Genomic DNA, 14,774 nt, shown 5'->3' with positions numbered 1-14,774 from the left:
AATGTGTTTAATAAAAATGTATGTGTAGAACCCACATAAGATTGCATGCCATCTCAGGGGAGAAAGGGAGGGGAAAAGAAGGGGGAGAAAATTTAAAATTTATGGAAATGATTGTTTGAAAACTGAAACCTAATTAAAAAGATAATCAATGAATACCACTCCAAAGTATACTATTCATATTTCACATTCACATATTTCATGTGCAGATAAAACAGAATAAATAGGATTTTCTAAATAAAGAATGTTGTGTTTTTAGAAATATACCTTCTGAAGTGCAGTTTTTGCCTCTTCTATATAATAAGAGCATATTTTTCTGGACAAAACCAAACTCTTCCATTCATTTCTGTGTGAAATTACTTCACCACGAAGCACTTTCTTCCAGCATGTACTAGAATCAAAATATTTAAGAAGGTACCATCAGCAGCACTTACAAGAAGGGAAATATAAAAGCTTTGCCTTAATACAAACCCACAAATATATTGCACTTATACACTTTATATGTATGTTGCATATACTTTTAACGACTTTAAAAATGTTTGTCTCCTGATCAGAATTCTTTGTTGTTTGTAAATCGGGATTGTGCCTGCATTCTTTGAATGTGTATCCCCTATGTATTAACATTGGAACAAACAAGTGCTTAATAAATGCTCTCTGAAGAGGTGATGTTTCTGCAAACAACAGAAGATCCAAAAAGGAACCATGGTTCCTACAAATCTGGCACACCATAGGCACTTAATAAATGCTTGCTGATTGATCAACATCCCTTGTCCTCCAAAATCAGGCTGTTCGTAAAAAGTACAAAGACCTTGTGGTTTCCAGATGAACAATATGTTCAATCACACATGGGGAACACAACTTGGAAACTTACAATTCATCCTCTCCAAGACACAACAACTTCAGGGCTGTAAGCAGTCTCCAAGATGGCCCATCCCATCCAAAAGTTAAATTCCTAAAGAAGAAAAATAACCGTCAGTGGTAGAAATGATAAGTTCTTCACTGCAGTATGTTATGACAAACCATTACAGCAATTTTCTTTAAGATCCTGCTAAACAGTATGTGGCCTGTGATCTTGGGCCAAAGGAAAAGGTAGAAAAAGTCACAAACATGTAAAGGTAAAATGATTACTGGAATGAGAATAAATATAGCATTTATTAAGCATTTACTCTATGCCAGGCCCTGAGAATACAAATACGAGGGAAAATATAGGCCCGGCCCTCAAGGACCTTACATCATAATAAGGGAAGATAATATGTGAAAAGGAACTGGAGGTAGGGAGGCAGGAAGGCTACTAAGTAGGGGCAAGGTAAGAAAGTAGTCCAGAAAACTGGGAAGTAAGCTGGGTTCAAGGTGAGCATGACTTGTGTGGATACTCCTTCAGAAGAACTCAGATCAGAAGAAGCCACCACAGGAGTTAGAGGGTAAGGGTTCATTTCAGAGTAAGAAAAAAAGGAAAAGGAATTAAGTCTCTTTCTGATTAGCTCTATTACAGAGATTAACCTAGGGAGGTGGAGAAAAAAGGACATGAACAATCCAAAATCATTTACTCTTTGATTTGGAATATATTGTATAGCAGATTTACTCAATTATTCAAATGGATCTGTGATTCTATCCACGAGGGCATTCTTTCCAATTATGGAGATGTCTGCCCGCTGTGTGACACTTGTGCCTGCTTTTTCATACGTTCTCTGGCACAGATCCACCTAGCACACTGGTGGGGGCCTTCATCCCCATCAACCATACTGAGAGGAGCCTGCAGACTACACACTGTGGCCAAGAGGTATGGTAAAGAGTTGCTGACTTGGAGTTAAGAAAACTTGGGTTTCTATCATGGCTCTGCCAATTAATTTCCAGTTGAGTGGCCTTGAACAAGTCTCTTCGCTTCTCTGGGTCTTAATTTCCACATGTGAAAAATAAGATGGTTGGACCTGATGCCCTCTAACATACCTTTCGGTTCTAATCTGTGAACTCTGGTTCCTAACACAAGTAGCCATCTTTTTTTTTTTTTGATCATACACGTCTTTGATGATATACTTTATACCACTTTTCCTTTTTAATGACAGGTCCATCACCCACTATTCCACTGCCATTTTCATAATTCTGAATCGAAATTCTTTAGTGTCCTTAGCAATGTGTGACTCACAGCCACTAAATTGATGGCTAAAAAATGACCCTTCAAAGAAAATGTTTAGATCATTAAAATAACGTTGCAATTTTCCAAAGGTCATGAAGCTTCTTCCTCTTTCAATTCTGGGACCAATTCAAAGTCCATGTGTAGTGTATACACACCAATGGACTAGTTTTACAGGTTGTTCTCCCAAATCAATGTCACAACCTGGACAATAGGCAATTCATTCTTCATCCATTGAATTTTTCCTCTTTGGAAAGTTAAGAAAACTCTTGAGACTGATTACAAATCTCATTCAGGAGATTCTCCCAAGATCTGGGACTTGGTGCAATCAGGAAAATGTGATCCGGAAACATCATCACCTACAGGAAACCCTGACTTGGGCCTTGTGATGACTCATCTCTACGACAAGGGCAAAACATTTGGTGTGACTCACTTATTTACATTTCATCTTTCAAGGAATCTTGCATAATTTCTAACCTTCAAGGAATCTTGCATAGTTACTTCCCTAATTATGTTTTTATGTTTTACTTTAATGAATATTCAGACCAGCTTCATAGTAAGAGGAGAAAGCTTAAGAGTAAATCAGGTAGGAAGGAGTAGGAAAAAACCCACCCAGAACAGGTCACTGGCCACAGATAAATCATGAAGCAAAATTTATCTACAGTGGGTTTCAGACTGCTTTTTTATTTACCACATCACTGATTCAATTTTGGAGTAGATTCCTTCGTGTCTTTCCATGTCCACACAATCAACAGGCTTCGAACATGAGTTCCTACATATGGCCTGATAAGATGATAGCACATCTAAAGAAATTTAAATCAACTACCAAGTAAGTGGCTGCTGCTTTTCTATTGCCCTAAGGGACTCCCCTGCTAACAATATTTTCATAAAGACCCTTACGCTACATCAAAGAAATACTACCTACACCACTCAGCTTCTATCTCCTTACTTGGCTGCTTAATTCATTCTGTGTGCAAGTACATCTGGTCTTGGCAAGTAAATCCTAAGTTCCTAGAAGCCAGGGACTGCGTTTTATGTATCTATCCCTAGAAGTCCCTAGCACAGTATCGTGTTTTATATTCAATAAATTTTGGATTAACCAAGTCAGCCTTTAAGAAAGCTCTTTTTACTCTCAAGTTTCCTAAGAAAGCTTTCTGAAATGAAAATTTCATTAAAGAGGGATACTTACTCTGAAAAGCCATGCTCCTTTAAAAGGGAAATCTTCTTATCCATCTGTGTGTCCACTGAAGGAAACTGATCAAGAAGTGTATCTGTATTTTTAAAGATGATTCATTAAAAAAAGATTCACATGCTGGAGGCATAATTCAGACAACAGCTGTAGCTTAACGAGTGTATTATCATTCGCATTACACAATAATGAAGATGGCAGAGGCCAAGAGCTTTAGATTCAAAAACAGAATTTGTTCCTCTTGCCCAAATCAGGAAGATCCTTCACCATCCACCAAGTCACAATAACTTCATGGCAGCAGACCCCAGTAAAGGTGGTGGTAGTATTCATGGAAATACTATTAGAAAGAATATTTATTAATCATAATACTAATAGATAACATTTATAAAGTGTCTTAAGATTTGTCAAGTACTGTATATAAATTATCACATTTAATTCTTCACATTTCATGACAGCCCTGTAATATTGTATTATTATCGTTTCTGTAAAAAAATCCTCATGTTACAGATGAGGAAAGAGACACTCAAGCAGGTTAAGTGACTCAGAGCTAGTCAAGTTTTAGAGAGAAGATCTGAAGACTAGTGTCTCCTGACTCCCAGTCCAGTGTCCCTTCCAATATACTCACTGCCTGACGGTTTATTATATCAAACTCTAATTTTTGCTTCCAATATGCAAATCAACCAGAAGGATTAGATAATAAGATGTTTTAATTTGTTTCATCATAGCTACTGTTATGAATTATAAATGCTGAAACTATGAAAGCAATTCAAATTAAAATAACTTTAATCCAATAGTTTAATATATAAAATATTTTCTATTTCCCCCTATTTTGTCAACTGTATAGAGTAATGCAAAAAAATCACTTATCTAGGAGTACAGAGTCCTGAACTTACATCCTAACTCTACCATTAAATTATTAGGTGGCTTTGGAGCCTACCTCTCTACGTCTCGGTTTCCTCAACAGTAAAATAAAGGAGTCAGAATATAAAAACTCTGACTCTTAAGATTCTTTATTATTATTATTATATAATATGTCAAGAATATGAAGCATCTGAGTCAGTCTCAAAACTAGCTTGTCATAAGGCTGAAAAATTATTATTTTAGTCATTTTTAATTTGGATGAGTATGCAAATATTCTGCTTAAAGACCTAAAGCATCCTCTTTGTTGTATTAAGTACTTCTAAAATCTCCTTTAAAATCCATATCCTTCAGAATCAACAAACGGGTTTTATGTCATATTTGTGCCCTAAATGTCACCATGATCTGAAGTCAGAGGAAAGGAAGAGTTCTAATATTGACCAAACAGTAGCTTCTATGGCTTCAGGCCAGGAATATTATTAGGGAATGACAAAATACTTCTTGAAATTTCATTCAGTCTACAACAGTTAATATCTGAATAGCTCTCCAGGGTGTAAACAAAATATACCATACCAATGAAAACAGCAATTTAGGAGAACATAATGAAAAACACACATTTTCTCTCTCTAGACTGTAAGCTGTGTTCATATACTTTTTTGGTAATCTCCACAGAAACCAATCCGGTGTCTTATACAAGCAGACGCTCAATAAATAGTTATCATTGAATAAATCCTTATCTCATTCTGCTCAATCAAACATGACTTGGTACAATAATTTTCACACTTTCTTCTCTATTCAATTCAGTATACATTTCCTGAACACTTACTACAAACAAGACACGGTGGTAGGCACTAAGGGAGAAACAAAAGTGAATAAGGCACAGTGCCTGCTCCCAAGAAGCTTATAATCTATTAGCAAGAAATAAAAATGTACACAGATAAACCTAGCAGTGTGAAAGTATACAAGTGGTACAATGGGTATTACCACTGTCACACTTTCCTATGCTTTTTTCTGTCAATAGCAGCCTTCCTCTGATCAGCTTTCCCACAGAATCCCAGTTTTCTTTCACTAAAAATTTAAACTGCCAACTCAAGTCAAAGACCTGACTAAACAGAGAAGATACTAAATCATGAACATGTTTTCCTTATTAGAGATTATATAAAAATTATTAGATTATATTATTATATTAGATATTATATAAAAATGCCTTTAAGAATTCACTCGCATGATGTGCACAGGAAAAAACTTGACCTGACCTATTGATATATACACAGCACTATGTGGATTATTGCTGGCAACAAATCCGTATTCTAAAAGCAGTCGGTGGTTATCATGAGGGCCATAGCAGATGAACAGTTCTTCATATTTTGTGCAACTTGAAGTAGTCCTAATTTCATAACAATGAGTTTCTTCATTAAATGCTGCTTTTACCTACAAAGGAAAACAGATCAAAATCACACTTAAGAGACATGAGTAATTCCAAGGTGGCTAAGCAGTCAAATTATATCAATTGACAGGCATTTATTAAGCACCTACTATGTGCAAAGCACTAATGATAAGGCAAAGGTAAAAACACAAAAGCCCCCTTTGCCTCTGAGAAGCTAGTAACCTAGTGAATGTGGTAGTATCTAGGTAGTGAGAGTGTGTGAGAGAGAGAGAGAGAGAGAGAGAGAGAGAGAGAGAGAGAGAGAGAGAGAGAGAGAGAGAATATCCAGGTTAAAATGTCTAATAGGCAGTCTGTAATGTAAGACCTGAGGTGGGAAAAAGACTAGGTCTGGATACACAGATTTAAGAGTAATCACTGAGATTATTAAACCCATTTCAAGTCAGGGAAAGACAGACAGAGACAGAGAGAGAGAGAGAGTGCATGTCTCTGTGCGTGTGTGTGTGTGTGTGTGTGTGTGTGTATGTTTACAGAATACATACTAATGATCCAGCAAAGGCAGCTAAGAAGACAGGTACGCAGATACTTTTTTTTGGTAATCTCCATAGTAACCATAGTACCTGAGAAAGGTACATAGATTTGAAAGTAAAAATCAGAAATAATTAAACTCGTGTCGTATGAAGTGTTTTTTTTTAAAGAACCACAAACTGCAAACATCTACATAAGAGCACAGATTGATCACTATTCAATTTTCCATGCAGATTGGTAAAGATGAAAAAAGCAGTCCACATCGGTAGGGATATGAGAAGATTGGAACCATATATTATTGGTGGAGCTATAAGGTAAGTAACCCAACCATTCTAGATATCACTTGAGAATTAGGCAAGAAAACAGACTAAATTTGCTCATCTATATCCTTTGAACCAATGGTTTCACTACGGGCTCTGTCTACCCAAAGAAGCCAAAGACAGAAATAAAGGCCCAATTTGTGCCAAAATTTCAGCACAGAATTCCAAGAACTAGAAATAAAATGAGTCCCCAACAACTGAAGAATGTTATATGAATGCAATAAAATGTTACTGTGTTCATCTGACAAATATGAACAAACTAGATTAAAACAGAAAAATTTGTATGTGCTGATGCAGGGTAAAATTTACAACTTAACAATATTCATGACTATAGTAATATACATATGTGTGTATGCGTGTATATATATATGTATAATTATATATAACAAACATATATATATTTATATATAATAATATATGTATATGAAACATCAACAGAAGGAAGTCAAACTCTGAATACCTAACAAAGCAATGGTCTCAGAGAACAGATAACAAAACCTACCTCTCTCCCTTCCTTTTACAGAGACAGGGGATTGCTAGGAATGAGTATTGTATATATTGTCAGACAACTTCATAGCACTAGATGATTTCGCTTGGTTATTTTTCTTTGTCACAAAGGAAGGCTTGATTTGGGGGTGTAGGGAAACTGAAATGATTCTGATGTAAAGACAAGTTACCACAAAACACTTGGGAGGCTTTGGGGGAGATTTCTGGTCTATTAAGACAGAATTAGACTCATAGATCTGATTTTTTTAACCCTAAATGCACAGCCATCATAAGAACCGTGGATGTTACTCAGAACAGAGGGAGCCAGGTAGTACAGTGGGTAGAGCAAGGGACCTGGAGTCAGGAAGACCCAATGTCAAATCCAGTCTCAGATACTAGCTATATGACCCTGAGCAAGGCGCTTTAACCTATCTACCTTAATTTCCTCATCTGTAAAATGGGAGATATTAATAGCATTTATCTCCCAAGGTTATTGTGAGGATCCAACATTTGTAAAGCATTTGGCAAACTTTAAAGTGCTATTAAGTGCTAGCTAGCTAGGAACAACAATAAAGATGAGAATTTCAAAGATTCATGAAGGCTAAAGACTGGCAAGGACCCAGATGCTCATAATACCCACCCTAATTCTGCTGCCTTTGGGAGTAAATTATTAAGAGATGGAATAATACATCTGATGGAACCCCATCAGCCCCTACCCCCAACATTCTAACTTTCACATGGCCCTCACCGAACAGTAGGCATGTCCTGATTGAACCACACAATCTGGCTTTAAACACACCACAGGCACCCAGACTCAATCATAAGCCTCACTGGCCCACTCCTCCTACCTCTCTACTGCACCCCACCCCCAAGTCAATTTCTTAACTTCCTAAAATATATACCTCACTGCTCATGAGAACAACAGGTGTGTCCAGGAACTCATATTTCTCACAGAAATAGCAGGTGTGTCCATGTGAGGGGATTCCAGTCACTGCTTCTAGATGGCCATTGCCTCCATCATATTTCCCACAGAAAAAGCAGATATGTTTATGCACTCAACCACAACCACATCCATCTAATCTCAGACAGGACCACAACAGCCAGCCAATCAGAATGCAACACCTCTAGGATGTCCGAGCAGGACGTAGAGTCCAAAGCAACAGAAGGAACTTTCCCTAAGTAGGCACCTGTTAGGTCAGTAAAGAACTGACCTGGAGTAAACTTGTGACATAGAGAGGTTTATTTTCTCCCCCAAGCCTGGAACCCCTCCCCTATTACCTAATTCTTTAACAAACCCCTCCCCATTACTTAATCCCTTCATAAATCCCTCCTGCCTTTTTAATATTCATAATTTGTATTGCGTAATCAACCTCATTACACTAAAAAAACTGCCTGTCAGTCACTAAGTGGCTGGTTCCTTTTGGAACCCTACCTGGTGGAGGTATCATTCCCAATAAATTCCTATACTTGGATTAGAGATGGTCTAACTCTGAATTCTTTTGAGATAATCCCCACAACACACCATGAAACTGCAACATATTTATACAGCACTTCAATGTTTACAAAACTCTTTCTTCACAATAACCCTGTGAGATTGATAATGCAAATACAATTTATCCCCATTTGCAGATGAGCAAAGCATCTGTATCTAAATCCAAGTCTTCTGACTCTAAATTCAGAGTTCTTTCCAGAATACCACACTGGGGAAATTGTACAAGTCAATACAGTCATTCTCGTGTTCACCCACTCTCCAACTTAATATTGGTACTTTTATCGACCACTTTATTTAAAAGACCAAGGAATCTTATCTACAAGTACCAACCTCAAAAGGTTGTAAGGAAAATACTTTTATCAATTGCAAAGCACCCTATAGTTATAATAAAAATCTGATAACAACATAAAGCAGCTCTATTCATCATGATCAGGTCTGTCCACTCCCTACCCTGACCACAGGTAACTGACCCCACCAACTATGTCCACGGATCAAGCCACAAACTAGTTATTTTATACCTAACTGGTCATTAGTTGATGAAATTCCTTTCCTCCTAAAGACTAGCTGTGATACGCAACATGCAGAAGGAACCACAGTTTCAATGGGGGGATCCAGAGAAAGGAAAGAATTACTGTGGAACATGGAATACCAGATTGCTCCAAGTGGGGACTCTGAACGGCATGAGGCACCTTGGCCACAAGGAGAGAATCAAGTGGGAGGAAGGAAGTTGTTTAGAAAAAGAGAAAACAATTTTGCTGGCACCAGGCACACCCTTACATATACATTATCCATAAGCATTATACAGGGCTTTTCCTTCCCCTTCATCCCACACTTCCAATTAGTCACCAAATCTTGCAGTTTCTACTTCCACAACACGTCTTACCTCTGCCCGCTTCGCTTCAATATCCCTGCTCACCCAGAGTCCAGGTCTCACCAACTCTCACCTTGACGATTACAACAGTTTCCAAACTGGTCTCTCTGCCCCAAATCCAGTCCTCTCTCCAGTCCCTCCCAGAAACTACTAACAAAGTAATTGTCCTTAGCAGTAGGTCTGATGTACCTCCATGCCTCCCCTACTTAATTACCTCGTGCGGCCTCTAGAAAAAAATAAAAACCTTTCTATTTCACTTGTAAAGCTGTATACAATCTTCCCACACTCTACCTTTCCAGACTCCTAGACCCTGTCTCATACTCTACAATCCAGGCTGCTCCTCATACTAGCTCACATAAATGGAATACATTTTCCTCTTTATGCTTGACCCTCAGGGCCCCTTTCTTTCTTCAAGATACAGATTAAGCATCATCTGAAAGCAGCCTTTCCTAAGAAACTCTCAGCTAGGTTAAGTTCCCTCTCCCCCAAACTACCTTGGACTTAACTATTTTGTATGTATTTGTATCTATTTATGTTTATACTATATGTGTGTATATGTTTTTATACACACTTATATACATACACATGTATGTTTGCATATATACATATATGGAAACACCAAGCACATATAAATATATGTGTACATGTATGTGTATATATACATATGTATATATGCATATTTAATACTTATATGTGTTTGCTTTGTCCCTCATTTGGATGTAAGCTTGTTGTAAGCAGGGAGTGCTTCATTCTTTGTACTCCCAATGCTTAGCACACAGTAGGCACTTAAAAAATGTGTACTGCAACATGACTTGTATGGAAGTGTTTTGCATAGCTACACATGTATAACCTATATTGAAGTGCTTGCCTTCTCAGTGGGGATGGGTGGGGAGGGAGGAAGGGAGAGAAGCTGGAACTCAAAGTTTTAAAAACAAATGTTAAAAATTGTTTTTACATGCCACTGGGAAATAAGAAACACAGGCAATAGGATACAGAAATCTATCTTGTCCTCCAAGAAAATAAAGGAGATGGGGATAAGAAAAGGGAGGGTGTGACAGAAGGGAGGGCAGATTGGGGGAATCAGAATGCACAATGTTGTGGGGTGGATGGAGGGGGAGATAGGGAGAAAATCTGGAACTCAAAATCTTGTGGAAATGACTGTTACAAGCTAAAAATAAATAAATAAATCCTTAAAAATAAATAAATTTGTGCTGATTTTTTATTCCACCTGCTACATAGTAGGCACTTAATAAATTTCTGTTGATTAATTTTTTTTATTCCACCTGCTACACAAAGTCAAATTCTATGTACAGGTTGGTCTTTCTCATAAAAACAAAATACATATCTCACCTGAACCTCTGGACTGTGATTCAACAGATCTAAATACGGAGCTAAAGCATATACATCTGGCTCTGCCGAAAGACATTCCTTCCGTGCGTGTTTCATGTACACTGTTCTGGTGTTAATGGTACACCAAGCCCAAAGAAAAGCATTATAGTGAAAAATGTGTTCCACATCCTCAGTAAATAAAGACTGGAGAGAAGAAAAGAATCCTCTGGAGGAAACAAATAACTCCTGAATGTGTATCCTCTGCTCTTGGGCTTTCATTTTTAAAGGTTTAGGTAAAAGTCTCACCACTTGAGGTTCTAAACAAACAAGACAAGTGTAGGTTTTTGGTAAAACATCCAGGTAGGGCTTCCAGGGAGACTTGTTTCCTGCATGTTTTTCTGAAATTAAAAAGGCACACAGGGCCAGCAAGGGAGATATAGGAGGCTTCCACCTATTTAAAAGTAAAGATTTTGAAAAATCAATTAGTTTTTTATATAAAATGTGAAATAGGCTAACGCTCTAATTTCAATATGTTCCTTCACTTAACAGAATCTGCTCCCTCCTAGAATATATTTCCCTTTGCTTGAAGTGACATAGAATGGATCACCCTGGTTGGTTGGTTGGTTATTGTCCTTCGTCTTTGAAGAAGACCAAAATGACATGACCATGATAAAGTGAAATTTCACTGTGCCCAACTGTGGCTGATCAGACCAATATGAGCTCGGAATGCTCTACCACAGGTTGGGCACAGAGAAGTTGGTGTGAATATTTGGGGTGGATATCCCAAATTTGCATATCCTGTTTACTTTGTGCTGTCTCAATTCTGCTTTGCTCAAAGAGCGCAGCACCCTTTCTGATGTGGGCACGCCATGCTGCACGGTCCTGTGCCAGTGTCTCCCATGTTGCACAGTCAAATCCTCACTACAGAAAATTACTACGGTGACAGGAAAGATAAAAACCCAAACTCAGAAGAAGAAAACAAAGTCAAAACTCACAGACCCAAAGCCTAAAAGAAAAATATGAATTGGCCTCAGGCCATGGAAGAGCTCAAAAACGATTTTAAAAATCAAGTAAGAGAAGTAGAGGAAAAATTGGGAAAAGAAATGAGAGTAATGCAAGAAAATCATGAAAAACGAGTCAACCACTTGGTAAAGGAGACACACAAAAAAAATACTTAAGAAAATAACACCTAAAAAAAAAAAAAATAACACCTCAGGCAGGGAGTGGAGGGCAGCCCAGCAGAGGTGTGGAGCGGAGCACGGCCAGCACAGACTGCAGAGCGCATCGCAGCTAAGACAGGACTGGAGTGGGCTTCAAGGCACCAGCTATGGGTCCCAGATTACTCAAATCACAAATGCCAAAGACAGCTTCAAAGGTCAGTGAGAAAGCTCTTTCACTTGTGTGAGAAGGGAGTGCAGGGGTGTAGCCCCAGCCTTAGGCAGAGGCAGCTTCCACTGTTGGAGCCCTGGCCTAAAGCCCCTGTGGGAATTGAGCAGTTGATCTGGATCTCAGCCCTGAGTGGAGGCCCAGGGATGAGGAGGAGTGTTGGCTGGCGTGGTGGAGCTGGTAGCTCTGGAGAGGGAATCCTGCTCACAGACCAGAGTGCAGACCAGGAGAAGAATAAACTCCTCTCCCTTGATTGTGCCACCTTGGAGGAACTGAGAACTTATAGGTCCCCAGAGTATACCCTCCCCTTGACAAAGAACTCAAAAGTCAAGTAACTGGCTGGGAAAATGCCCAAAAAATGGAAAAAGAATAAGACAATAGAAGGTTACTTTCTTGGTGAGCAGGTATTTTCTTCCATCCTTTTGGATGAGGAGGAACAATTTAAGTCTTCAGAGGAAGACCTAACAGTCAAGGCCTCTGCATGCAAACCTCCAAAATAAATATGCAATGGTGTCAGACCATGAAAGAGCTCAAAAACGATTTTGAAAATCAAGTAAGAGAGGTGGAAGAAAAATTGGAAAGAGAAATGAGTGATGCAAGAAAATCATGAAAAGCAAGTTAACAGCCTGCTAAAGGAGACCCCCCAAAAAAAATGCTGAAGAAATTAACACCATTAAAAATAGACTAACTCCCACATGTACAAAAATATTTATAGCAGCACTCTTTGTGGTGGCCAAAAACTAGAAATCAAGGGGATGCTCATCAATTGGGGAATGGCTGAATAAATTATGGTATATGAATGTAATGGAATACTATTGTGCTATAAGAAATGATGAACAGGAAGACTTCAGAGAGGCCTAGAAAGACTTATATGATCTGATGCTGACCAAAAGGAGCAGAACCAGGAGAACTTTGTGCACAACAAAGTCCACAGTGTGCGAGAGTTTTTTCTGGTAGACTTGGAACTTCATGGCAATGCAAGGACTTAAAAAAAATTTCCAGTGGTCTTTTAAGGCAAAATGCCTTGCACATCCAGAGAAAGAACTATGGAATTCAATTGCAGAATGTAGCAGATCATTTTCTTTTGTATTACATTTTGATTTGTTATATGATTTCTCCCATTCGTTTTAATTCTTCTATACAGCATGACTACAGTGAAAATGTATTTAATAAGAATGTATGTGTAGAACCTATAAAAAATTGTATGCCATCTGGGGCAGGGGGGAGTGGAATCTAAGTTAATGGTAGTGATTGTAGAACAATGAAAATAAATAAAATTAATAAAAAAAAAATAAAACTACCTTAAATTGTGAGGCCAACAACAACAAAAAAAAAAACCCAGACTAACTCAAATGACAAAAGAGGTCTAAAAAGCCAATTAGGAGAAGAATACTTTAAAGAGCAGAATCAGCCAAATGGAAAAGGAGGTTCAAAAGCTCACTGTAGAAAATAGTTCTTTAAAAATTAGAATGGAGAAGATGGAAGCTAATGACTTTATGAGAAACCAAGAAATTACAAAACAAAACCAAAAGAATGAAAAAATAGGAGACAATGGGAAATATCTCACTGGAAAAACAACTAACCTGGAAAATAGAGATCCAGGAGAGTAATTTTAAAATGATTGGATGACCTGAAAGCCATCAACCAAAAAAAAAAAAAAGGAGCCTAGACATCATCTTTCAAAAAAAATCTTCAGTTCTAAAATATATAGAGAACTGAGTCAAATTTATAAGAATACAAAATATCCTCCAATTGATAAGAGGTGAAATGATATGAAGAGGCAGTTTTCAGAGGAAGAAATAAAAGCTATCTTTAGTCTAAAGTCATATAAAAAAATGCTTGAGATTACTACTGATTAGAGAAATGCAAATTAAAGCAACTCTTAAGTACCACTTCACACCTATCAGATTGGCTAATACAACAGAAATGGAAAGTGATTTGCTAGAGATGTGGGAAAATTTAAACACTAATGCATTGCTGGTGGAGTTATGAACTGATCCAACCATTCTGGAGAGCAATTTGGAACTGTGCCCAAAGGGCAATCAAACTTTAATCCAGCAATAGCACTACTAGGTCTGTATTCCAAAGAGATCATAGAAAAAGGAAAAGGACCCACATGAACAAAGATATTATAGCAGCTCTTTTTGTTGTGACAAAGAATTGGAAATCAAGGGGATGCCCATCAACTGGGGAATGGCTGAACAAGCTGTGGTATATGAATGTTCCAATAAGAAGTGATGAGCAGGGGGATTTCAGAAAAACTTTGAAAGACTTGCATCAACTGATGCTGAAGTGAGCAGAACCAGAACACTGTACACAGCAATAGCAAGACTATGTGAGGACCAACTTTGATGGACTTAGCTGTTCTCAGCAATACAATGATACAAGATCATTCCAAAAGACTTGTGATAGAAAATGCTAACCACATCCAGAGAAAGAACCATGGAGTCTGAATGCAGAAAGAAGCATGCTATTTTCACTTTTCTGCTGTTTTTTCTTTTTCATGGTTTTCCCATTTTGTTCTGATTTTCACAACATGACTAATGTGCAAATATGTTTAACATGATTAACATGATTATACATGTTATCCTATATAAGACTGCTTGCTGTCTTGGGGAGGAACTTAAAAGTTTACAAAAATGAATATTGAAAACTACCTTTGCATGTCATTGGAAAAAAAAATATGATTAAGAAAAAAGAATGTATCAAGGAAAACTGCCCCGATATTCTAGAACCAGAGGGTAAAATAGAAATTGAAAGAAGCCACCAATCACCTCCTGAAAGAGATCCTAAAATAAAAACT

At 37.8% G+C, this 14,774-nt stretch overlaps 1 protein-coding gene across 3 annotated transcripts in view; it reads right to left on the bottom strand.

Annotated features, from left to right (window-relative positions):
• Positions 1-14,774, bottom strand: part of SETD4 (SET domain containing 4) — a 34,375-nt gene that overhangs the window by 1,422 nt on the left and 18,179 nt on the right. For all 3 annotated transcript variants that reach the window (XM_072615017.1, XM_072615019.1, XM_072615020.1), the window contains 5 exons: positions 10,607-11,036; positions 5,432-5,606; positions 3,318-3,399; positions 869-949; positions 265-388 (listed from right to left, as the gene is read on the bottom strand). In XM_072615017.1, the coding sequence (XP_072471118.1) occupies positions 265-388; positions 869-949; positions 3,318-3,399; positions 5,432-5,606; positions 10,607-11,036 (892 nt within the window). The remainder of the gene's footprint in view (positions 1-264; positions 389-868; positions 950-3,317; positions 3,400-5,431; positions 5,607-10,606; positions 11,037-14,774) is intronic.

This window comes from Notamacropus eugenii, chromosome 5 (genome assembly GCF_028372415.1).
Source record: "Notamacropus eugenii isolate mMacEug1 chromosome 5, mMacEug1.pri_v2, whole genome shotgun sequence".
In the NCBI taxonomy this organism is placed as follows: domain Eukaryota; kingdom Metazoa; phylum Chordata; class Mammalia; order Diprotodontia; family Macropodidae; genus Notamacropus; species Notamacropus eugenii.
Note: the sequence above shows the minus strand (reverse complement) of the source record. Positions and strands in the feature narration are given on the sequence as shown.